The sequence below is a fragment of the Panthera uncia genome, chromosome A2 (assembly GCF_023721935.1).
Source record: "Panthera uncia isolate 11264 chromosome A2, Puncia_PCG_1.0, whole genome shotgun sequence".
Lineage (NCBI taxonomy): Eukaryota > Metazoa > Chordata > Mammalia > Carnivora > Felidae > Panthera > Panthera uncia.
The window spans coordinates 160,075,431-160,101,575 of NC_064816.1; the positions used below are offsets into that span (position 1 = coordinate 160,075,431).

A 26,145-nucleotide genomic window follows, 5' to 3' on the forward strand; every position below is an offset into this window, starting at 1 on the left:
CCATGTCTGCCTGTCCTTCCGTCTGTCCATCATCTCCTCAGCCTCCACAGCCCCCTCTTGGTGAACTGCATCTCACTCACTCTTCCTCAGCTCCTAATGTGTGGTCACCAACCTACCCTGGGTCCTGACCACATCCAACAATACTGTCTTCCCAGGATCCCTGTATCACCTATTCCAGAATCTTCCATTCTCCTCAAACCCAATTATGTCTCTCTTCCCCTCCACCCTACACACTCTGCCTCGTGCCACCTTAATTTTCTTCCTTCAGATGTCTACAGAATGTGTTTTCTTTTCTTCCACCTTATTCTGGTGTCTCAACCACGTACTGTCTAACTCTCTTAAGTCAGGAAGGGAGGACGGGAAAAGAAAAACGAGAACATTTTTAACATGCACCTCAAATCAAAAGACTTGAAGCACCACCAGTAGACTCATCAGTGACACTGCGAGCTACAAGAAACAGACCCTTCCCAGAGCCCCAGTGGCTTGCTCAGAAGGTGGCCACGTTCCTCCGGGAGAATGGTCCAGGCCCTGGGGGACAGACCCCTGCAGAGGCCTCCAGCTCTCCCCACAGCCTCAGTCTCACAGACTTTCTTCCCTTCCGGCACAGCGAATTCACGCCTGCCTGTGGGGCTTCAGTCGCTGTTCCTTCCTCTGGGAACCCTCCACCCCCACCCTGTTCTTCCCCAGCCTCTGTCATTCACGCCTCTTTCTTGAGGCCCTCCCTAACCACCTCTTCTAAATGGCCTCCTTCCTCTGTCGGCTATTATAGGACCCCTCACTGAACTGTCTTCAAAACACCCAGACCCCGAACCCACAGGAGCCCTTCTGTTTGTACGTGTCTGTCTTCCACACCTGAAATGAAGGCGGGAAACTGGTCTTTCTCCTTCGCCACCTTGTCTCCACGACCCAGAGAAATGTACACAGTGGCCAATATACCACCGTGACTACTTTCTTTTGGTCCTAAATTGAAGGACATCTGCTGAAACTTTCCAAGTCCGTTCCACATCAACAAACTCCAATTGGGATCCTATCAACTGAGATTACGACTTCTGTAAACGAGGAGTTCATATTACATCATTTATCCACCGTGAAGTTCATTATAAGCAAATACAAACACGCAGTCAACTTCAAGCCACTGCTGATTTTAGGCTAATTAAGAGCAGAAACGTCCTTGAGGGGCAAGCACTCCCGTCACCGGTACCTGCTGGAGTTGAAGAGACGCTCGACAACACACACACACACACACACACACACACACACCCCCCTGTGGAACAATTCTCACACAAATAAATACCGCTTGTAAGTTAACTGTTCTGAAGAAGCGGGAAATACTAACCTGTATCGAAACCATCTGTAAAATCCAGCCCTAAAATCCGTTACTTAAGTTCCCGCTCGTTACAGAGTGACTTACGTGTGCCACATTTGGCGGCCGGCCGATCTGCTGAATATCAGCATTATTCGTAATGTTTCTCAGCGTCCGCACCGCCGGACTCCAAGAAGCGATCATTTCTGATCTTTCAGAACTCTGCAGGTTCTGTCCCGAAGCCATTACGCTGCCCCGGACGTCGGGGGGTAAGACGCTGCCCGGAACGGGTGGCACGCTGGCACATAAGTTAATCAGGCCCGGCTCCTTTCCCGGGGGCAGTCTGCGTTTGGCCGCGGCTATCTGTGGCACTTCCGCTGGGGTCCAGTTTAAGTTTCGCTCCTGTTTCTCAGGCGATGAATCCGAAGAGTCGTCAAACATCAACTCCCCTTTGGGTTTTTCGGTGTTTGACTTGGGTGAGAACTGCTGGGCACCTGAAGGGGATCCTTCTCGAGAACTGGCAGGGCTCGATTTCTCGTCGGTACTACCCTCATTGGGGGAATCCTGCTCCTCATTTTCTACCTCCTCCTCCTCCTCCTCTTCTTCCTCTTCTTCCTCTTCATAAATAATGAGCCGAGGATGGTAAAATGCTTCATCCTTTTTGGTTTTTTCAGATATGCAATCCAGGACCCAGTCGGGGGTAACAATTTTAATACTGGCTCTCTTTAAAGCACATTCGTATTTCTCCTGCAAGTAAAGAACAAACACATAAACACAGCTGTAAGTTTTACCAAATCTCCTAGAACCGTGTACTGAAAACGTCAGGACAGGGATGCAGCTGAAACGGTCGGCACCTGTGACTGCCGTTTTAGACACGGAAAAGCTTAAGCTCCTTCCAGACGCACGACTAGAGCCAAAATGAACCATCGGTCTATGAACTCGGGACGGCCTCACCTGCAACAGTGGTCTTACAAGATTTTATTTTATTTAAAAAATTTTTTTTCAAGATCACTTATTTTTGAGAGACAGAGAAAGACAGAGCGTAAGTGGGGGAGGGGCAGAGAGAGACGGAGACACAGAATCCGAAGCAGCTCCGGGCTCTGGACTGTCAGCGCAGAGCCCAACGTGGGTCTTGAACTCACAAACCGCGAGATCACGACCTGAGCCGAAGTCGGATGCTTAACCAACTGAGCCACCCAGGCGCCCCTTACAAGATTTTGTTTAAAGTTAACCTCTACAGGTGGTATTTTAGACAAAAGCACAGCTAGCAATCCCACGGAAAATTCTCTTACGAACGAAATAAATAATCGCCACCTCGCTTAGTTTTTACTCACTGACAATCTGTACAAAGCCGTAATGGGGGCAGAGCTCCTTCAGGACATCGAGCACGGTCAGGGAGGGTGGCCGACTTTCCGTGGGGAGGCTTCCTCAACGAGGCGCCTAGCGTTAATCGAGCTCGCTCCACGGGAGACACAGAGGGTGCAGCACGTCTCTGACCTAATGAGATTTACGACTTCGCTCTGGAGAGAACGTGACCGCCAACAGGAATACAGTGTGCAGCCGCCGCTGAGTGAGGCGGGCACATGTACAGAAGGGTCCCACCAGTGTGAGCCGCACGACTCAGGGAAGGCCTCTGCTGCAAGGTGAGGCCGGGCAGGGGTGTGACAGCAGGCACGGGCACTGAGCAAAAAACGTAGGGCGCATGGAAAAGGTGTGCTCACAGGCAGGGGCCCCCTTGCAAGTCAGGGTGTAGAATGGAACAGATAGCAAAGGATAAAAGACATCAATGCAAGAGTCACGTGATACAGGAGCTTTAAAGTAAACAAGTCTGAGGGGCGCCTGGGTGGCTCAGTCAGTTAAGCGTCCGACTCCTGATCTCATTCACGGTTCCTGAGTTCGAGCCCCTCATTGGGCTCGGTGCCGACAGTGTGGAGTTGGCTTGGGATGTTCTCCCTCTCTCTCTCCCTCCTTCCCCACTCCCGCTCTCAAAATAAGTAAATAAACTAAAAAGAATAAATAAGCGAGTTTGTAATTACGGTTCGCTTAACTAACAGAATCTCCCCCCCCCCAGCCCCCCGCTTCTAAAGCCTAGGGTAACAGCAGGTCTCTGGCAAACATGCTGGAGCCCCCACATTAAAATGCGTTTCCCGGCAAGGAGACCGAAGGTGGCACTCGCTGTTCAGGGTCAGGGCAAGGGCGACCACGCAGACGACCGCCCTCAGGCCGGCGCCGCCGGCCACAACGGCAGAGGAAGCCGGGACCCACCTCCCGGGAAAGAGCGAGACCCCCCACGAGCCTCAGGGAGTCCACGCTGTTGCTCCTGAGGACGCTCTACTTCGAACCTTCTGAAAACGCAGTCACGGGAGGACACGCGTGAATGACACGTGAGGCCAGAAGAGAAGCGGATGTGATCACCGCCATACTGCGAGACCCTTCCACCGTCCCCATCTGAGGGCACGGCTCCGACCATCTTTGTTATAAATACAGATGTACGTGTGTTTAAAAGGTGGAGGGGGCACCACGGCGTCCCGGGGCACAAACACTCTAGGACGCTTTTCGCTTCATACGTCGCGAACGACCTCCCACGTCAATGTGTGCTTCTAGGCCGGCCCTTCCGCTCCTAACTTTCTGGGGTACACTTTCCGACAAACTCCAAAAGCGGAGACGCCCGTGTAATAAATCCCCTGCACCCGTCACCCAGCTCTGGTAGCTGGCAACCGTCTGCCATCCCGCTTCACCTGTCTCCTCTGTGACGCTGCATCTCTGACGACCCCCGCCACCGTGACCCCCACTCAGCTGTGGGGCCCCTCACACCCAGGCTTAACTCGTTTTAACCCCAGCACGCCATTCTGTTGCACAGTGATTTCAGGCAATCCCCTGTCCCCCGGATCACTGCTTAGTTATTTCTCGCATCGTTCATTCTCGTAGCCTCTGACGTCTGGGGTTTTGTTACCGTGAAAAACTGAAGCTAATTCTCGACACACATATCCTGAATCGTGGGGTCTGAGATGAACTCCTGGGTTCTGGTATCAGAGTATGGAAAGCACTTCTAGGCTCCTGACCTCTAACTACACCCCCTCCTAAAAGGCTGTGCCACCAACTACGAACAGCTCTATCAACTGACCCACACGCCTGATAATACCCTGTTTTATTCCTGGCCGTGTGCTTGAACTCCTTGAAGCCACGCTGTGTGTAAAGCATGATTTAAGTCATGCGTTTTATTAAGATGGAAACGTTTTGAAACCTATGTGTCGAGAAGCACGTGGGAATACGGAATGCTGAACTCAGTCACGCCACAGCGTGCACTAACCACGGAAACTAAGCTGAGCCCGGGTGCTGTGCAGAAGTGCCCGATCACTACGGTGCACGCCTGAGACTAACACACCACCGTCTGCTCACTAAATCACGGAACTGAAATAAAAACTTCAAAGAATTAAAAAACCCTCTTCTTTATCCCCCAAATCATCCCGAAATACTTAACCATGAAATGCGAAACCAACCCTCCCACGTCGATACAGATGAGAACCCTCTGTAGCAGACTAGAGACTTGCGACTTCCTGACCGCCTGTCCCAGACGAGCCCCAGGGCTGTCCCAGGAAAACAAGTCTGGACACACACCCAAGTATTTAGAAGCTACACAAATACGACCAGGTAACAAATCTGAGATTTCTACGTTATTTTCCAAGGTAGGAAGACGGTTTGCTGAAAGTAATAAAACGTGACATTTTTTTTTTAATCGTTAACAAAGAGCAGAAGTAACACTGGTGCCACGCGGTGCAGTCGCTGAGCATTTCGGACACCGCGGAGAAACTCCACGCTTCGCGCTGGGAGCCGCCGTGGTCGGCCGGAGTCGTCGTCTGCACACCGGGCCGGCACTCATTTCAGGAGGGACCTGACTGTGTCCCAGGCAATTTACGCACAACACTGTCACTCACGTGTCCTCTCCCTTCTCCCCAACAGGGAGTTCTTGTCACTGAAAGACACTCAGTTACTGCTTGAACAAAGGTGACCTAAGAACAAAGCAATGTCAGATGCCTTTGCCTGAGCTGGCGTCCCAGCTAAGTCATTCCAATTCTCGAACCCTCACACGTACAAGTTACTAAATGCACGGACTCAGGGGTGCCTGGGTGACTCATTCGGTTGAGCGTCCGACTTCGGCTCAGGTCATGATCTCACGGTTCCTGAGTTCGAGCCCCGCGTCAGGGTCTGTGCTGACCACTCAGAGCCTGGAGCCTGTTTCGGATTCTGTCTCCCTCTCTCTCTGTCTCTCCCCCACTCACACTCTCTCTCTTTCTCAAAAATAAACGAACATTAAAAAAAAAAAATCTAAATGCACAGACTCGGGAGCCAACAGTGCGGCCCACGGGGTCCGGGTCGTGGCCAGTGGCGGGGGACCGGCGGGTCCTCCGGCCACAGCAGGCACGGTCGCCCGCGAGGTCTGCAGCTGCCAGAGACCAGCCCTTCCCAGCAACAAGCACACTCCCGTTGTTCCGCCGATTCTGTTCTTAAATCCCTTTCTTCTCCACTTGACTGAACATCTTAAAAATCCAGGAATATGAAAGGTGGTTTCGCTCTGCCGTTTAAACATGTTCTTTGTTCATAAAAATGCAAAAAAAAAAAAAAAAAAAAAAAGGATTTGAAGAGATGCCGTTTATTTTTGAGTCTGACATTCACGCATTGCCTCTTCAATGACAATGACTCTTCAGAAGTATTTGCTCATCTTTACAAAAGCTATACTTTGTTTCCCTTCAAGCTAGCCACCTATAATCAAATGATTTGCTCTTAGCCATAAATTATAAAACATTAATATGAAAAGAACCGTTATACTGTTTCACCAAAACATACTGTATTTCTTAGAGTGTTATACAAAACGTGACTTTTTACTTCGAGAGACTTAAGAGTCACATCTCCCATTTTCACAGAAACGCTTCTTCTCGGACCGCGTGGCTAAGTTACAACCACACCCACTGGCTCCACATGGCTCTTGTCAGGAAACCAGCGTGGCCACGGCACACGTTTCCAGATCGCCTCTGCTCAATGTCAAAGCCTCTGTGAAAGAGGAACCTGACACGCCACCCCTGCCCCCCCACCCCCCACCCCCAGCCAGGGTACCCGTGGGAAGAACGGGATGGCAGCACAGATTCAGAAGCACTTAAGAAAAAGCAGGATACCAGCACGTGGAAAGTTAACTTGCCATAAACACACTCCTCTTGACTCTCAGAGTCCTAAACCATCGTTCCTGGGAGGAGCAAAGTCTGGTTTCCAGAACGCGATGGTCCTCAAACTCTCGTGCGCATCAGCACCACCGGGAGGGCCTCACCCAGGTTACCGGGCTCTGCACCTGCCCTCACCGGGTCCTGGTTCACGAGGTGCGGGGCGGGCCGCAGTCCGCGCTTCTCGCAGATCCACAGGGGAGGCGGGTGCTGCTGACCGGGGGGCCCCACGTGGGAAACCAAAACTCTGTGGCCCCACCAGTGCTTAGAGACAAGAACCCCACGATTATCGAGATAAACGTAGTCGTATCTATTCCAGATCATTAAAAAGGAAATGGCATTGGAAACTTCGCCAAACACGTTTACAAAGCTTTACTCAGCACAACGCCTTTTTAAAAATTGTGAAGACTAAAAATACAAAGTCTTTTATTTGTGAAAGACTAAAACTTTCACAAATAAAAATGAAGTAAACTTTTACTGAATTTGAGAGGAAACTCTAGAGACTCAAAAAACTTTCCCATTTTCTCCACAAAATAAACCCAAATTTCTTCGCATTTAGAGGTCACATCTGGCTCAGAGTAGAAACGATAATCATCTCGCATCGTCTGCGGAATGAAGCCAGGTCTAAGTCAGGTAAATGAACTGAATCGGCTTTTGTACATGGAATCTAGCAATTAATCCAAGAGAAGCTCACAACCATCACTCGGCACCGGAAGTACTGAAGGGATGCGCGAAGAGGAAAACGTACGTGAAATGCTTACCCCCTTTGGTTCGGGGACCACCAGATGCGTGCATTTCTTGTTGAGGTGCAGCTGGCAGTTCCCCCCATAGAAAGTGAGCAAAGCCCACAGGGCGCTCCTGTCTTCAGACGACACCTGGGAAAGGAAGGGACACCGGGCTTCCGTCACACATTTCAGTCCGTGCAAGCGTGCTCATCGTCAAAGTACAAGGTGGCATCTTAGCAGTTCTGCTGCACCTACTGGCCTCCCTCGTCAAAGGAACTCAAGTGGGGGGACTCATGGGGGAACATGTGAGCGTTCGGGTATCTGCTTGTCATGACAAACTTTCAATTCCTATCGTGACTGCTTCGTACACGTGATTTTTTTCACCTTGTCGCCAAATGAATGGAAAACACATATCCACGCTCCCAAAAAAACGAATGGAGGATTCTTGCAACTCAAGTGACGGGGAAGCAAGCAGAAGGAGGGAGTGCGTCACCGCGTCTGACAACCAGAGGCTCGAAAACGTCTGCGGGCAACAGCAGCACCCAAGTCACCAAGGAGCCCCTTCACCATTGAGGGCTAAATACTGATTAAGAAATGGAGGAATTCAAGAGACGACAACAGTTACTTGGAGCTCAGCGAAAATCCTAAGTATTATCTAACACACCAAAGGAAATAAGGCAAGCGTGAAAGGGATCATTCTTATGCTTGCGTAACTGATGAAGTCAACTCCAGGCAGAGTGGCTCGTGTTGGAAAAGAGGCTTTCACTGGAACAACAAAAACAGCTCCCCATTTACTGCCTGCCTCCTATGTGCCAGGAACTGTGCCAAATGCTTCGCACGCATTCCTAACCCCTGTGACCGCCATGCAAAGTGGCAATCATGAAGCACCCCCCCCCCCCAAATCAGGAAACAAACCTGCCAAAATTATACCTGATCATCAGAACAGCTGGCTTTTAAAACACTTTTAAAACACAGGTGTGTCTAACCCCAGGCCTGCCTACATCTTCCTGCTGTTCTGTAACTTCTCTAAGGGCAATTACTCCCCAAAATAATTTCTAAAAAAGAAAATTTTAGAGTCTGAAAGACAAAAGAAGGAAGAAAAATAAAGGTGTGTAAATTAATTCTGACGTAGTCATTTAACCGGGTCAATTTTTTTCCTTAATAATTTATTATAAATTGAGAGTTATGGTTAAGAATTCCGTTAGCCCTCAAGTTAGTCCTGTGTTACAAACAGCCTGGTTTTAAAAACCGCCATTATTCAGCTTGCCAGAACTCCACTGTCTTACATCTACTTCCGTCCATTTTACAAATGTTTCCAGAACTTATTCTGCACTGCACACTCACTACTCTGTGGATACTAACAAGAACACGCTAGTCTCCTAAAATCACCTTGGAGAATCACTACTTTGTATCTCTTTAACGTAGTTAGCCACTGTCACATTTCCGAAGACTGGACCAGAAAACCGTTATGTTTTTACTAGAGGCTTTCGCAAAAACGTGGCTCTCCTGCAGCATTTGGAGAGGTGAGACTGACTCACGTGATAATACAGACTGCTCCAAGAGAGCACTACATCCCTGTTAGAATCGAAGTTAAAAGACCAGCCCCTCTCTGTGCCTTCCTCGGGAAGATGTGCCTACGGGGAAGCACGTGCAGCCCGGGCTGTGCCGACCGCGGCGAGCCAGGCCCCGGGCCGGCGCCACAGGCCCGGGTCTCAACAGGGACAAGCCTATTGCTGGGGAACGAACATCAGGTGGGAGGGAGGGAGGCCTGGAGCTGACACAGGGTCTCCAAAAACGAGCTCCGGGCCACCTGGAGACCTTCCACGAACCAGATCCTGCATCAGTGCACGTCTGGGCCAAGCGACTTCAAACGGCCACAGCAGCTCACGTGTGTAATGAACCTCTTTGCACACCAACTAAGAATGCTCTTTCCACACCAAAATGTTAACAATAGTGCCCTAGCGGGGATGGAATTATGGGGACATTTTTGTTGTCATTTTTCTACTTTTCTGTATTTTCCAGATTTTCGAAAGTATTAATTTTGTAACTGGGGAAAAGGTTGTTTTTGTTTTTGTTTTTGTTTTTTAAAGCAACCTTTGTAAACTACAGATCTTGTCATCTCGGCCAACGAAGCTCGGACATGATCTCAATACCCTAAGACCAAAAACCCAAATGCTTGAGTGGTGAGTCAGGTGCGGCCCCCACACGCGCGTCCCATAGCACCGCCACGTCTCAGGGACGCTCCTCCGACACGCGAGGCTCTGGCTCCGTGTCCTGCCCAGCCTCAACGCCCACTCAGCTACCACTGGCCCTGGACCCCACGGCAGGCTGCACACACACCCACGTGCTGGCCACGCTCCGAAACCACATGCTCGCCCTCCCCACTATCCTGTCCTCTAAGGACGTGGAGCAGAGGACGGTCACCTCGTCCACGGCCCCCCCCCCCCCCGAATAAATGCCTCCTTCACCCCAGTCGGGAGCACCTTCCCTTCTCGGTACAAGTAGGACACTCCTCGGTTCTAGCCCACAAATCTGTCCTTGTCCCCTCCCGAAAAGAACTACAATCTGAAGGCACGGTTGAAGATGGGAGGTCTCGCTGGGACTCGCCTCCTCAACCTCTCTGCCCTCTCTCACAGGACCTAGTACAGCGCAAGGCACATGGGCAGGCAGTCAAGAAACACCTGTTGATTGAGATACAGAACGAAAGGGCTTTTATCTTCAGCCTTCAAGGCTGAAACCACAACCCTGGCCAGGCTCTCCGTCGCACTCTTGGCCTGTCCCCCGAAACCTACCCAGCACATCACAACGGAGGCCCAGCCTGCGTCAATACCGGCTCAGGAGAAGGCAGACGGTGTGTGTGCTTCTCAACGTCTGCGGGCACAAGCTGCCTTCCCTACCTCTCCCTGGGAGAGTTCTGGAAGACTCCAACAAAGAGCTCCAGCCTGTATCAACACCCTGACGGGGAAAAGACAGAAGGTCACCGAGAGCCACCGAGCAAACGGTCCTTTCGCAAAGGCGGGGTCCTGCCCGGTGGGCGCGTGTGCGGGCAGGTGTGCCAAAGTTCAGCAAACGGTGTGGACGCCCGAAGAGTCTCTGCGTGGTGCGGATCCACCGTCGAGACGGCTCCCTCCGGCTACAGTTTCCACACCTCGCACCCACTTTTACACGCTTGTGTGTGCTACGACACGCGGCTGGTTCACAAGCGCATCCTCCCTTGTGGACGGTGCGTTCGCTGAGGGGAGACATCCTATCTTAGTTTATTTTACACCCCCCATCGGCATTGCTCCCGTCACAAAAGTACTCATCTGGTATTTGTTAAACCAAAGTCGCTTAGCTACACGCTGTGCACGTGGTCTGTTAACGCATCTTAAGCTGAATTAACATTTTTTCGCAACCAGAAAACATCAGTGTCCGCAGTGCGCTCTTCTTAACTGGGGTGTCAGCAGCTGAGCTGCTATCATCGTTATTTGATCGAGCTTCCTGCACTCAAAAGCAGAGCTTTTTACGATGGGATCCCATCACACACCGGGGACTCCAATCCATCATCCTAAGTGATGGACGGCGTAGTAAGTGATCCATAAAGATCAAACTAACTACAGATTCTGAGTTTTACTACCTAATGAGTTTGCTAAAAGGATAGAAAAAGACTGTCAAAGGTCCTTCTAAATTCAGCTGCCTGCCCACCACAGACCCAGCCGCCCCCCGGCAATGTATTTCACACCTAGATAAAACTCCACGGGCTGGACCGCTTCCCAGACCACATGACCAAGGGACCCTTGTTCACCTCTGCCCGTGCTCCCTACCACCTAGTTGTGGCTTCTTCCGTGGGCTCTCCATTCTCCCCCTCCCTGCCCCTCCGCTGTCTTCTCAGCCCAGAGCCTGAGATCCGCATGGACCACTAGGCCTGCACGATGGCCACCAGACCAATCAGCAGTCCTGTGTCCCTGCCCTCTCCTCCTCTCCTGAGTCACAGGCAGGACTGAGGGGACACCCGGAGCCATACACAACCATCTGCTACAAATCAGCGCTCCCCTCCTTTACTTGGGGTGCTGCTGCTTCCCAGCAATAAAAACGGGAGTCTGATTTCATGCCTGGTTTCTAAAAACAATTCCCTCTCCTCCAATAGCATCTCTATGCTCAGATTTCTTCTCTGCAGAGCCCCTTTACTGCATGCTACCCAAGGCTCTGCCCCTGGCTACCTACCTTCTACGTTCCTCTGGAAGAAGCAAATTCTCTGCCCGTCACACATCCCCACATCTGGATAGCTAATCGACACCCCAAACTCAACGTGCTTCAAACCAGCTTCCCCAGCTTCCCTGAGGAACCAGGCTCCCGTTTCCCCTCTCCAGCAGTGATGCTGGCACTTCCCCCAGGCTCCTGGCCTGCTCGGACCCACAATTCCCTGCGGAGGCAGCTCCAGGACCTGCCACACAGGCGCCCCGGGGCGCTGCCTTCTCCTCCTTCGTCCCAAGTGTGGCCACATCACCAGGCCCTGCCGATTCCCGTCCGGGCCTTGTATCCGCAGCGCCATCCCAAATCCAAACCTCTGCCTCAAGTCCAAGATCACGCCCTCCCTCTGGCCCAAACTCCCATCCCCACCCCGGCCCCGTGTCCTGCTACAGCCCCCAGACCAGCTGCACCTGCCAAACTGCAAGGATTTTCCTCTGCTCGTCTGTGTTCTTCAAATGTCCTCATGTAAATATGTGCAATCCTAAATTAAATACTTAAGAAAGAAGGAAGGAGCATCCTGCTGGCCACTCCCAGAAGCTCAAACTCCAACATGTGGGTCCGTTCCCGTGCTCTCCGCCCCCACCCTCCCAAACGCTCTCTTTCCTCTGCACCCCGAGCGCACACCTTCCGTCAGCAGCCCGCCTTGGCGCCCTCGTCCGTCCCTCCATGTTGCTCTGCCAGGAACGCACTTCCCTACCCCACTTTTGCTCCAATTCTGCCCATTCCTTGGGGCCCCTCAGGTCTGACATCTCCCCTCCCCCAGGCTTCCTGACTAGGTCGTCCACACGGGTGACTGCTCTTGTGATCTCACGCACCGACACCAGGCCACCTGATCTAGCCCATCATACAGCAGGTGTTGTGTGTGCCTTAACCTTAGTGTTGTAGGTCTGATAATCTGTTACCTCCGTGAAATGTAACCACTTTTCAACCTTTGGGAAATGTAACCACTGGTGTTTTCTAAGACTAAAAGTCTTCTCTGATGCTAAACCCGTAGTTAATAAGGATCCCTATTAAATGAAGGCAGCAAAGACAAAAAGAGAGAATTTCGTAACTTTAAAGGACTTCGGGAATTAACTAGATGCAAACACAAAAAAGTGACCCTAACTGAGCTTGCCTACTGTGCGGACAGGGAAGGGGTCAAACTGTGGCGGGGAGACCGCCAGAACGAAGGGGGAGCCTGGCCAGCCTGGCTGGGTGACTCCCGACCACAGAGGCGCATGGCTGTGAGCGACGCCCTCCCGGGTCACCCAGGCCTTCGAAGGCCCCTCCTTGAGGCTTCCACAGGGATGGGCGCCACCCTGCTCCTCACCCAAGTCATTGCGATGGGTCCTCGAGGGCATGGGGTGAGGTCACGGTCAACCACACCTCTTCCCGTGCTCGTGCTGAACAGATTATTCTACGCAATTTCAAAATGAATTCAAACAACACCAGCTGGACTTGTTACAATGGTTTTTTTTTTATAGTTTGAGGGTTTTTAGCTGGGGGCGGAGGGCACAGAACACAATTTAAAAATACTGAATATCCACTTTCCTCACTACCTAGAATTTACCATGGCTAACGTTGGGTCCCTCCCTTCAGACATTTCTCGTATATTTTCCTTGGCTGATGGAACATGCACATACCTACGTCATGGCCTCCTCCCCAACCCCCCCCCCCCCTTAAAGCACTGACCTCCTCTTTCCGTGTTTTCATAAAGCACCACCGACACTGGCTATGTACTTACGCTGCCATGCAACCGCACACAACAGGTTTCTGAGCCATTTCCAACAAGAGGGTGACCTGATTTTTTTTCCCATTTTACCCTAGATATTCTACACGATGCTCTGCTCAGCGCCTTTGTCTATCAACCCGCCCTTATTTCTGCCAACTTGGGATACGTTTCTAAACCTAAGAGAACCGTAGGGGAAAACAAAATGAGTTATTTTAGGGCTCCCGTCACTACCCAACTTGCGTAGAAAGCAGCCGCGCTGAACTGCATCCCCGCCAGCAGCGAGGGGAGGAGGGGAGCGCGTCTGCAGGTGCACCGGCACGGCACACACGCGGAGTCAGGCCTGTGCACGCGGCCAGGCGCGCAGGGTCAAGCGCGAGAACCGAGGTTCTCACGCCCGTGCTAATAAATGTTCGTGTCCTGATGGCAAAGTGTGTCAGATGTTATGTCCCGCTATTTGCGATTCCTCTTTACAAAAAGTTGTAAACTCATTTTTTTGCCTTATCTACTGAGGTTTTATTTTTCTTTGCCCTTAGGAGTGAATTTTTGCCATCTTAAATAATTTCATTTTTACTATTTTTTCACATTCAAATCTTACACCTTCGTAATTCTTTACGTTAGAAAGACCGTTTCGCCCATTAAAACTTTAAATCTTAAGTCTAAGCAGGAACGTTTAAATAATTATAAACGTATCATAAGGTCACACTGAACATGCAGCTTAGTAGAGAGCTTCTTTAAACCTGGTTTACAAACAGGTCATAAATCCGAAAGTGTAAAAACTCAGAACTGCTATGTGTAAACAACACAAGAGGGACTGTAACCATGCTTACCTGGGAGAGGCAGGCAGTGATTCCAAAAAAGATCTGACACGACTCTGGAGAAAAACCATTCACTCTGTTTTATAGTTATTAAGATTCCACTGAAATGAGATTAGTGCAACCTGCATTCCACGAAGACGTGCTATTTGCCCACTGGGACGTGATCCACCCCACCCCCGCCCTCCCACTCAGCCCACGGAGCAAAGAGACTCGGATTGGCCAAACAGCAGAGGAGCCTCGAGAAGGAGCGGCGGACAGCAGAGACAACGGGAGGTTCCGTGAAGCGCTTTCTAACTCAGCACCTCCGCCAACATCAAGAAAACGGGCCCAGTACACTTGCAGGGGAAAACATCTGACCTCCGAGGGCTGGCTCACTCCACACACACGTAAACACACACACACACACACACACACACACACACACACACACACACGTAAACACACACACACACACACACATCTATATACACACACGGCACAGCAATTACTTTAACAGCACATCCCAAAGTCTAGAGTTTATTTTAGAAGGAAACGTTAACGGAACTTCTGGGCTACGACAGAGAGAATCTTCCATAAAAGAACTTGGGTTCCAGTCTTGCTACCGCTGCTAACTTTACGAAGCTGGGCAAGACCAACTCTAAGCTTCGGTTTTCCTTTACTAAAACAAGAGTTAGAATATACATAATTCCCAACTCTCCCGGCTCTAACGCTCAGATTTTTAAAATTCATGCAAAAGAGCTGTGTGCCAGACATTGGGCATACGGCTCTACCCAAGGAGACATGACCTCAGGGCGCCAGTAACATACAGCCTATTCAAAGCCAACACGAGGACTTTTTTTGAAGAATCTGGAGTGTCCACAATTCAACATGGGTTACTAAAGTATTGCCCTGTTTTCCCAACAGGAATAAAGTCTAGCTACTGAGGCAAGTGAGTGAAGAAAAACAGATCAAACTGAAAATTCTATTGTAATCTGGAAGTCTCCCACCAGCCCTGCTGAGAGATCTCATAATTGACGGGAGCCTGCCCGTCTGACTAACCTCTGCAGACCCCAACGTCATGCCTTCAGCCCCATTATCCAAGATCGGTTTCCATGCTCCTACCTGCAGCTCAAGCATTTTCTCCTTCCAAAGCCTTGGGGAAACATGAACAAAGGCAAATCTAGATTGTGCCGTCCAAGAGTCTTGGGGATCCTTTTATGTCCCTTCGAGCTGCGCTTGGACAGGCAGATAAGAACTCAAGGGGAGGACAGCTTCTTAAGGAATCTGGTGCAGAGAATAAATGATCCACAACAGGAAGAATTAACCTCTCATCTTCAAAATTATCCCTCTGTCTCCCAGTCTTTTTTTTTTTTCACCTGTACTTAGAAAACAAAGACTCCCAAAACAGCAAAATGGGATGAAAACTAAAACAAAACACGAACTGATTTCCTTTAACTCTTCAGATTATGGATGAAAAGCCTTAGAAGTTTTGAGTTGGAGTTGCTAGAGTTCTGCACATGCCCCAAGAACTGCTTATAGAGGGATGTTGTGTTGATTTGAGGCCACCTGGATTTAATACACAAAGACTCCCTCCGTCTACGTCAGTTCAATAAAGTGAAAATGCATTCCCAGGGCCCACCTGGCCGAGCTGCAAAACAAAACTGGATGAAAGACATCATCATCTGCAATTTTAGCATCAGGGTACCAGGTACCCTGAAAAGGAGCACCTCCACGATTAGGTTACGCGTGGAGTGACCCTCCAGGGAAGCTGCACACGGCCAGGGTGAAACAGAAGCCACGAGGCTCAGAACACAAGAGGGCAGCCCGACATCTCACCCAAGGCGGGGAGGACCGTGATCTAAAGCCACACTCAGGAAATGCAGAAGCAGGGGACCATGCGTGGGAGGGAGCTCCCTGAGGGCAGCAAGGACACCTTGTCGACCCCTTTAGTTTTGGTGCCCGGCCCATAGCAGATGCCAGCACGTGTGTTAAAGAAACCTTCTACCCGACATAATCAAAAAGAATGACAGCGCATATCAACGAAACTAGAAACGTTCTGATGTTCTCTTCCCCTATCCGTTCTTCAAGTAACTCATGATTTGGCCCACGCAGACTTACGAGTTTGGAAACAGTCCACCTAACTAGACATCACAAAAACTGTTCCAGAGACGAGAAGCTGAGGTCTAGAGAGGAGGCCTGCCCGAGATCAGAAAGCCCTGTCCTGGAACTGGAGCCCGGTCCCCGCAGCGGGCGGCCCTCCCTCCGGGGGTGGGGGTGGAGGTGGGGGTGAGACAAGGATCAGGTACAGAAAATCCGAATCAGAATGGAAAACGCAAGGAACAGAGGACACACACACACACACACACACACACACACACAGGCCCAAACTAACGAATCCACTCAGTTACCATTTCAGTCTTAAACCCAGAGTTGTCCTTTCCCTCGCCCCTTCCCCAAAAAGGATACGGCAGAAGAGCTCCACACTGAACGGACAATATCACCCAAGACGGCTGAAAAAGAAAATATGAACTCAAATCAAAAAATGCTTTCAATTGACAATCAAAATGACATTTCACCAGCCCTGCTCCTAGAAATTAAAGGCTTTGTTATAACTGATCACAAAGCACCCAGATTATGAGTATTCAAGTGGTAAAAATATCAAAGATTAGTTATTATTGCCCAAGCGAAAAAGCTCAATTACAGAACAAAGCACCACCACGTATTTTAAAAACCATTATGCCTATAAATGTAAATTTTAGGCACACACACTATTAATGCTTAAGCGTCGAGGTTAGCTGGGAACTGTCCTCAGACCCGAAGGGCTGGGGTCTGACAGCCAGGCCTACCCCCTCCCCATCCCAGGCACACTGGGCCCTCCCTGGTTTCCCTCTTCAATCCCGAACCCAACCAAGTCTAAGTTCATGAGTGTTTTTAGTAATCTCCAGTAGATATAAATGCTGGCAAATGGTGAGAAGTATTTCTGTCTGGTAATTTTTTATGAATTCCAAAATTCAGATTAATTATAAAATCTTAGTTTAATTACTACCTTTTTGGGTAACTTGTATTTTTGAAAATTTGTATTTCCACATTTTTAACATTACATTCACCTACATAATGCCCCATTTAGCCAGCTGAAACTTTCAGAAATTTCAACCAGCTGAAACATACACACAGACTTATTATTCGTGCATTAATTTATTCATCAAGTACTTATTGAGAATCTACTTTGTCCCAGAGATGGTACAAGGCACTGGGGTATAATAACAAAGAACAGGTATGCGGTCTTTGCTCTCATGCAACCTATGTTCCAACCTAATGATCTCCAAACTAGTTTTGGCATATACTAAGAACTTTAGAGGGACACCTGGGAGTCTCGGTCAGGGAAGCATCCGACTTCGGCTCAGGTCATGATCTCACTGCTCGTGGGTTCGAGCCCCATGTCAGGCTCTGTGCCGACAGGTCAGAGCCTGGAGCCCTCTTCAAGTTCTGTGTCTCCCTCTCTCTCTGCCCCTCCCCTGCTCGTGTGCTGTCTCTCTCTCTCTCTCTCTAAGTTAATAAACATTTAAAAAAAAAAAAAAGAACTTCAGAAAACAAAATACCCCTGTCGTTTTTCAGGTAACATCAACAATTTTTCAGCCTAAGTTTATAAAAGTGTGTCTTCTGTGAACAGGGTGTAGGAATACTGACCGTTTTATAAAATAAAGATTGGCTCCGCTTGGAATAATTATTTCATGATGATGTGATAATTTCACCACGCATTTTAAGTAACTTCTTATTGGACAAAGTGCACCAGGCTGAAAGCGAGCACTTATGCTTCTGCCCAGCACTTCACCCAGTGGGCCTTCACATTCTCTGGTAATCCCGGGGAAACTCCAGTTCAGTTTAAGGGAGATGGCCAGCGCCGGTAGCCAACACTGGCTTGGACTCTTCTATAGTGAGCGTCGTCACGTGAGCCAAGCTACACGGTCCACGGTAGCACCCAGAGCCCCGCGGAGCCCTGCTTTGCACGGCTGCGCACCAGGGCGGCTTTCGAGAAAGCAGCATTTCTAGTCATCCCTTGGCATGGCGTGGAGGGTTCCCAGAGCCCGGGGCGATGCGCTGTGACAGGACCTGGGCCGGTGAAGGTGTGACTCTTCCCAAGGACAGTGGGACAGGTACCCCTTCCGACTATCGTGCGGCATACACCCTGGGCGGTGTCCCTTGGGGAACTGGGGGACGGGGGAAGCATGGGTATTCCCACTTGAGGGTTGAGGGCCAGCCACCATCAAGTCCACGCAGAGCAGAATCACCCCCAGGCCCTCATTCACATGAGTCTAGGACACACTAGTAACAATAAAGCAGAAACGGAGAACCGGAAAAGCATCGTAATAAGGAGCTCTTTATCCCAAAGGCAAGTAACGCCGTATAAAAATAAGCCCACTGCTGGTCAGCGTTAACATATCCAACGATGCCCTAAGGCCACTGAGAAAAATAAAAATATGTCCATTAAAAAAATTATTCCAAAAGTTTTGGTGCCTAAAGATGCAAGTTTTAAAGATCTACGCAATTCAAGTATGTAAATGATAATCTGTCGCCGTGTATAAGGACGCCTCATTTTTAAAATGCACTTGTCAAATTTAGTATGTTAAAGGCCAAGGGATCTGGGCTTATGGAGCCAGGCCTCTGCCTCAGCCGGCTGAGCTCAGAATAAGAACTTGAGGGTCTACTGGCGTCATCGTGGCGGGGGGACACAGACTGCTGGGCCAGCTCTGACAAGCTCCATCACCCTGTCATGTGGCACCACAGTCCGTGGACAGGACAGGCGCGGCCACCAACTGCAAGTAGACCGGGGCGCTGGAGACAGGAGCGCCAGGAGTGCTAACGGTGTGCCTGGGGGCTCGTGCCAAACTACAGCCAGAAGGGGACGGGTGGGCCAGGGGCGTACTAAGCCGGACTGGCAAAATGGTGAGAGTCACAGAAGCTGGCTAATAGGCACTTTATGCGGCCTTATTACGGCCTGACTCTTCCAGAAATACGACGTGTAAAATGAAGACGACTGCTTTTTTATCTCAGAACTGTAGCAGGGACCGATCGCCACTCAGAAACGTGGCCTCGCAGCTGGCGACTCTGCCTGCAGAGACAGGGACGGGTCTACATTTCAGGAGTCACTTCACAGCGCCTCCACATACGGCCGCAGGTGACCTCCGCCTCCAGGGGGTTGTGCCCAGTATTTCCGTAGCGAATACGTGATCTTCACTTTCCCTTCTTTCCCCTTTACATTTCACTTCGGGGTACTTACACGTGAACACAAGTACACATTTGTGTATACGTGTTTTAAATCGTGGGACGCTCCTCTACGTATAAGTAAGGGGATAATAAAGGGGGTATTACAAAGCGCAAGAAGGGATTTGACCGCCACCAGATTTAAGACCCACTGCTCTAAATGACCTCAGCCCCCAGCACTGGTTAATACGGGGGCCCTTTTAAGGTTCACTCTGAAACCTACACAATCCACGTGAAGTCACTGTCACAAGACAACAGGCTCCACGCTACCGAGAAAAAGAAAGTGTGCGGGGAAAGGGGCCAGAGACACGGTCCCCACAGCTAAGGAAGAATGGAAACAAACCAGAGACAAAAGCAGGATCCAAGGGAGGGAGGTGCCCGAGCCCACGGCCCAGGGCCTGTCGCAAGTCTGTGTGTCTTGCGAGGTGGGGTCAGGTGGACGGAGCAGGAAAGGTGCGGACAGTCCGTCTTCACGAAGGACCCGGCCAGGCTGAAACGCACCGTTTCGCGCAGGGATGTGACCGCTGCATCTCACTGCTGCAAATGAACAGTCGCTTGGACTTACACAGCCGTCTCTTGAGAGGCTGGTCTCTGAAAGGCTTCTCCTGAGACACAGATCTGTTCTCAGGTTTATTTTCAAAAACCAGATTTCTAAGCCTGAAAGGCAGTTTCAGAGCCTGGACACTGATGAGGTGCAGACCTCCCAGGGCCAGGCCGGCTTCTCTGTATCCCAGCCTCACTTAATGGCAATCTTTCCTGATTCTAGCCTCTTTTGTTACTATACCACAACAACTTTTATACTGATTTTAAAGCAAAGTGTTTGGTGGCATAAAGAAGAAAAAAAATATGATAGTGGAATTAAACTATTTTCGGACAAATATACAATACCTCTGATTAGAAAAAAAACTGAAGGACCAAAACTATACAATTACATTTAGCATCAGTCAACTCAACTACGGGCAGCAAGAGAAGAGCACAGTGTGTAATCAGCAAACTCTGAACAACTCACCCACCCAGCTGAGGCCCCCACTTTCTAAAATAAACTAGCCAACGTCAGCTACGTAGCGGTACCAGTGACGGCCACCAGGTGGACAGCGTGACACATGGTCATGGCGACCACTGTTGCGGAGCAGTTGAACAGCACCGCAAAGGGGGGACGGGACTCCCTCCAACATGGCTGGCTGGAAGTTAAGGCCACCTGACACGGCGGGGATGGATCGTGACCCTGCTCCAGGAGTTACCTCCTGTCAGGACTCTGTCTGCCCCTGAGACTGAGCACTTTCTCCCGAGTCCCCAGTGCCTGCTGATGACACACCCCCTTCCAAGGCACAGGTCCTTGGCGTAGAGAGCTCCAGGCGGAGTCGAGATGGGGCCACCCCACGGCAGGTGCATCCGCTGACCAATCTAGACCTAAGGGAAAGGGCCTTCTGCCGTGGTGGGTTACGAGCCGTCCAAAGAGCTTTGTTCATCCGGCAGCTTCCTCTACAAAGCAAACACTCTGAGAAGAGTCCCACGAAGTCTTGAACGTATTACTTTCAAGATACACAATGAGATACATAAAATCAATTCGATTCATTACCGACCTTCACGACAGGTAAGTCAAAGACTTCCCGAGCTTCTCCAACCTCAGGATTGTCCCCGTCTTCTGAAATTATGTGTGAGGCTAGCGCGTTGTAGGACACTTCCTTCGCTTTCCCAGCTTTCAGAAGCTGGATAACCTTTTAAAAAAAACACACAAATTAAAATGGAAAAACACATGTCATTCTTCTTTTTTTTTTTTAACGTTTATTTTTGAGAGAGACAGAGTGCGAGCGGCGGAGGGGCAGAGAGAGAGGGAGACACAGAATCCGAAGCGGCCTCCAGGCTCTGAGCTGTCAGCACACAGCCCGACACGGGGCTCAAACCCACGGACCACGAGATCGTGACCTGAGCCGAAGTCGGACGCTTAACTGACTGAGCCACCCAGGCACCCCCGTTTCATACTTGATTCACACAAATTATTGTGAACAATGAAAAGTCTAATAAACACACGTCGTGTCCACCACATCAAATTAGTAACTGACTCTGAGTCATACGCAATCCAACACTTGAGGACAGTGAAAAGCAGCAAATCTTGACCCACTGACCAGGTAAGCACAGAGGCTGCGAGCCAGGTACTAGGTAGTATCTTGGTCTGACAGACAGTGGCAACAGTACCCAGGCCCAAACTCAAAGCGCTTAGGGACAGGCGGTTTCACCAAAACCAGGAAAGCTTCTGGAAGAAGACCAACTTGAGCAGAATCCCGATGAGCTTCAGGAGCTGGCCACACAAAAATGCAGGCACCGACGGAGCACAGCATTCGACACACGGGACGGGACACCGGGCCAGACCACAACCGGCCTGACCTCCTACGCAAAAACATTGGTACTTTATTCTGAAATAAAACACAAGCGTCTTCTGGAGCGACACAAGGGTTTTAGGCAGGGAAACGGCATGACCAGATTTCACCGAAGGAGTGCGGTCAGGGCAAGAATGGAGGGAGTGTGAGGCAAGCGCCCCGGGGGAAAGCAGCAGGTACTGACCTGAGGGACTGTCCCAGGGATAGGAAGAAGGAAGGTGCGGGAGAACAAGCAACACGCCTGGGAGGGGGGACAGTGCAAGAGAGAAAGTGCTGGGGACACAGCAGTAGCAGTCACTGGGGGATGTGTTCTGATCTCGCAGAGGTGGGGAAGCAGGAAGAAACGTGCTTTAGTCTGGGCACATCCTCTGGGTGCCACACAGAAGGTCTAGGGAAAGACATCAGTGGTCCTTGGGGAGACCTGGGCCCCCAGCGGGTGGGGGGAGTCATCAGCACGTCAGCGACACGGTGGGGGCCAAAGTCCTGAGAGTGACCGAGATCCCCAGCTGCCGAGGGGTGAGTGAACCGGACCCTCCTCACCCGCCAGGAACAGGGGAAGGGGGCGCAGAGCCCGAGTGGCCTGGGTGGGCACCACCTATGAAGGTGATCTGGCGCCCACACGGCTCGACTGACCCACAAGTCGGGCTTTTTCAGAACATTTCATTCACCATCCAGAGACAGCAACTGGGGCCGATACTAAGTATTTGGTTCACACGTGACCCGACAACGGTGGTAGCGACCAATCACCCCCACTTCCCTCCCTGGCCTCCAAGCATCCACGTCCACTCAGCTTGTCCCACAGAAAACGACACCCTCTTATGCAGCCTTCGCGTGCGCTCCTGACCCCACTACCTGTTTTAGGGGTGTTGAGATTTCCAGCCCCCACCCCCCCCCCCCCCCCCCGTCCTAACACGCGCACGCACACACGTCCGGGCCCCTTCTCTGCTTCCTCTTTGTGACAAACCGCTTGGAACAACGGTCCAACCTGTGTTCACTGCCTCACTCCCTGTTCACTCTTCACCCACTGCCGCCCGCCTTTTCTAGAACTCTACGGAAACACTGAATCTTCATGGACCTTGAGGAAACCCAGACCACTGGCTTCTTTCCAGGCTCCACAAAACTGAAGCTGCCTAACTAGCTTGATCTCCTATCACCCTGCACCAAGTGTCCCGATCGTCCTGATGTATCCCAAGTATATTAAGGCCTCCGTTCCTCAGCACACGCGTTCCACGTGAAAGGCCTCACTTCACCCTCTTCCTAACTTCTGCGTATCTCAACAGCCAACTGCAAAGACGCCGACTTTGGAAAAGTTCAGGGGTGCCCAACACAGAAGTCTGCTGTTGCCACACCAACCACCCTACGCCACAAGGCCTTCAGGTGGGCCCCCCACTCCCTACCAAGAGGGGGTCCTCAAGGATACGAATCAGGTTCCACTCCTCTCTATCTTACATCCACTATCTAGGCCAATGCTTTAACAGGTACTACGTGCTCAATATGCATGGACTTTCTGAACCCGTGTTTGTAAGATTCAGGGAATCAATGGTTTGGCTGTAAATCATTTACAAAATATCCCGTTTCAGATCAAAGTGGTTTGCCAAGGACATCTGGAAGCACTTAGATTTGAGTCATGGTTGAGCAGATATGGTTCCAACTCAGCTTGTTCCAGGTTTTCAGTAATACTTGGTTCAAGTCCCTTGTAAGATAAAGTCAAAACCCTAAAACAAAATAAAGAAAGTAGCAAGGAAGTGGAAGAGAAGACTGATGGATACTAAAAGAAAGGAAAATTATCAACACGGGGAAAAAGGTCCCACTGTTACAGGCGCTCATTGTGATCACTCTGGGTTCAACACCGGTTTACCTTCAAACTCAAGGCTAAGTCTCTTCACCCTATAAAGTAGAAAAAGGATCCACCTTGGGGACCGTGCCGTGTGACAGAATTTAGTTACTAAGACACCCACAGACCAGCCTCCAGAAGGCCAAGACCAATCAGCCTTCCATAATTCCTTTTACGCCAACCAAATTTATTTCTTAAACACCAGTCTCCACTCTTGAGGCCTTAAGGTCCGATCATCTGGCTCTGCATCCACTCCCGGCTTGGCAGTCACAGCAAAGGACGCCGAAGACAACTTTAACCGCATCAACTTCAATAAAGGGGATATTGTGAGGATGCACCTGAAAAGGATATCCAACCAAGACTCATTTCCACCGTGGAAGAGGAACACTCTGGCATTTTACCACATGTGTCACTTAGAAAATCCACGATATCTTTAAGGGTGAGCCCAAACTACAAAAAATTAAGTGCCTAGAGTGATGGTACTCCCTGGCTATTTCCCACATTTCCTGTTTAATTCCCCCAATCAGGAAAATCACACAACAGGACTTCACTGGTGGCAAAGTGAGCGCTTCTCATGTGACTGGGGCTGCACAGCCCAGACGTGTGCACTCCTGTGGCCGGCCACACCAGGGGCCACGTTCACTAAGCCCCAGCAGCCTGGACCTGGGGTTCCTGGCTGAGCGCCATCACCTTCCTCCTGTCCACCCTCTGGGACCTACTGTTCTGGGAGCCCAGACACACGCGGTGGGCAGCAGGAAGGATGCTCCCAGTCCAAATCTGCCCCAGAAAGGAGCAAAGTGGCAGCTGGCTGAGGTGGCAGGCTTCGGGGGGAACTTACCACACGCGACAGAGGCCGGTCCCCCACCAGGCGTAGGGCAGTGACATTCCGTCCTAGGCCCGAAGCATGGACCCTCCTCCCCTCCTCCCTTGTTAGTAAGTACCCTCCTCTCCAGGTCTCTCTCCTCCCTGAGCTCACCCTCCAGATGCCCTCCTGGCCAAAGGTCCTAGTAGAGCAAGACACAGATCTGCGACCCTCCCCCAACTCCCCCAATCGTGGGTCCTTAAGACCCCCCCTCTCCTCCAGCCTCCCGGCCGCGGGTCTCGCAAACCACCCCCACATCCCCTCTCTCTCCTCTGCTCCCCGCCGGGCGCAGGTCCCGCAGAACCCCCACTCCCAGGTCCCCTGCCTCCCCTCCCCGGGTCTCCTCCAGAAAGTCCCGCAGACCAACCCCAGGTCTCCTCTCCAGATCCCCTCCCGAGAGTACCGCAGACCGCCCCCCCCCAGGTCCCCTATCCCCCGCCAAGCTCGCCGGCCCCGGGCCTGCTCGGCACAGGTGGCCCAGCCTCCGCGCAGCCAGGCCGGCGGGCTCGGCGGGGCCCGAGCGGCGGGGCCCAGACGTTTTGCGCCCGGGCGCGCGCCCGCGGCGGGAGCGGGGACGGGCCGGGGACGCGGAGAGCGGCGGGCGGGGGCGGCGCGGTACCTGCGGGTCGATGTCGCCCACCGCGTAGTACTTGACCTCTCGGAACATCTCATCGGGAACTTTGGGCGCCGGGTCCGACATGGTCGCGGCTGCCGGAAGGCTCCGCGGCGGCTCCCGCCCCGCCCCGCGGGGCCCGCTCCCCAACGGCGCGGCCGGGGCCCGGTCCTGCGAGTCGGGCCCGCTCCCCCGCCCTCTGCGCCCCCGCCCGCGCCGAGCGGCCCAAGCGCGGGAGCCGCGCGCGCCCTGCGGGACGCACCATCCCGCCGGTCGCCGAGGGGGAGCGCCGAGCAGCCGGCTGACAGCCGGCGCCGCCCTGCGGCTCCGCGGCGGCCCGCGGCTCCGAGGGCACAGGCACCGCACAGCCCGGTCCGCAGACCCGGAGCCCGTGGCCGCCGCCTCCTCACAAGGGGGCCCTGGGGACGCGCAGAAACGCGCCCCCCCCCTTGGCGCGGCCCGAGTGGGCCGGTCCCGGGAAAGAAGGGAACGCGGAGGCCCCTCCCGTCAACACGCGCGGACGCCCGGGCGGCGCACGCGCGCGGCGGAGGGGGCGGGGCTTGCCGCCGGCCGGCGGAGGAGATGGCGGCGCGAGCCGGCCTCGGGCCACAGGGGAGCTCACGTCGCCGGCTGCTGCCCGACGGGACCCGAGGTAACGCCTCAGCGCCTGGGGCCGAGAGAGGCCGGGTCTCGGGTGCCGGGTCCCAGCTGAAGGGCGGACGCCGGACCACGTCCGGGACCGAGCGCCACGGGCGAGCCGAGGGCCCCAGGCCCCGCCGGGGGGCTTCTCCCCTTCGCACCCGAACCCCACTTCCGCCGACAGAGGCCCGGCTCCCCTCCCCCTATAGCCTCTGACGGCGGCCCTCCGTGACGTGTGCTCTCTGACGTCATCCTGGCGGCGCCGCCGTGACGTGCGCTCTCTGACGTCACCTGGCGGCGCCGCGGAGCCGGCGGGAGCGTGCGGGCGCGGCTGATCGATGAGTGTGACCGGCGGCCCGGGGCGGGCGCTGTGGCGGCAGCCGCGCTGGGGCCTCGTCCGGAGGCGGTCGGGAATGGGACCCGGAGGAGGCCGAGGCCGCCACCCACTGCTGCGTCAGCCGCTGAGTACTAGGCGTTTTCGAGTCCGTGTTGGTAAAATTGGGGTTCTGAAAGCCCGGGGAGTTGTGAGAGTTCCCGCGGCCGAGGAAGCAGGCGTGACCGGCCTGTGTTCCGTCGGGATC

The 26,145-nt window shown here is 52.2% G+C and overlaps 1 protein-coding gene across 1 annotated transcript in view; it reads right to left on the reverse strand.

The window, feature by feature from the left end:
• The window catches only part of PAXIP1 (PAX interacting protein 1), a 50,945-nt gene extending 25,569 nt beyond the window's left edge, over positions 1-25,376 (reverse strand). The window contains exons 1-6 of the mRNA XM_049642152.1: positions 24,932-25,376; positions 20,822-20,956; positions 16,443-16,486; positions 14,010-14,073; positions 7,278-7,391; positions 1,412-2,050 (exon numbers count right to left, since the gene is read on the reverse strand). Coding sequence (XP_049498109.1) covers positions 1,412-2,050; positions 7,278-7,391; positions 14,010-14,073; positions 16,443-16,486; positions 20,822-20,956; positions 24,932-25,012 — 1,077 coding nt within the window. The 5' untranslated portion in view covers positions 25,013-25,376. The remainder of the gene's footprint in view (positions 1-1,411; positions 2,051-7,277; positions 7,392-14,009; positions 14,074-16,442; positions 16,487-20,821; positions 20,957-24,931) is intronic.
• Positions 25,377-26,145: the final 769 nt, after the last annotated feature.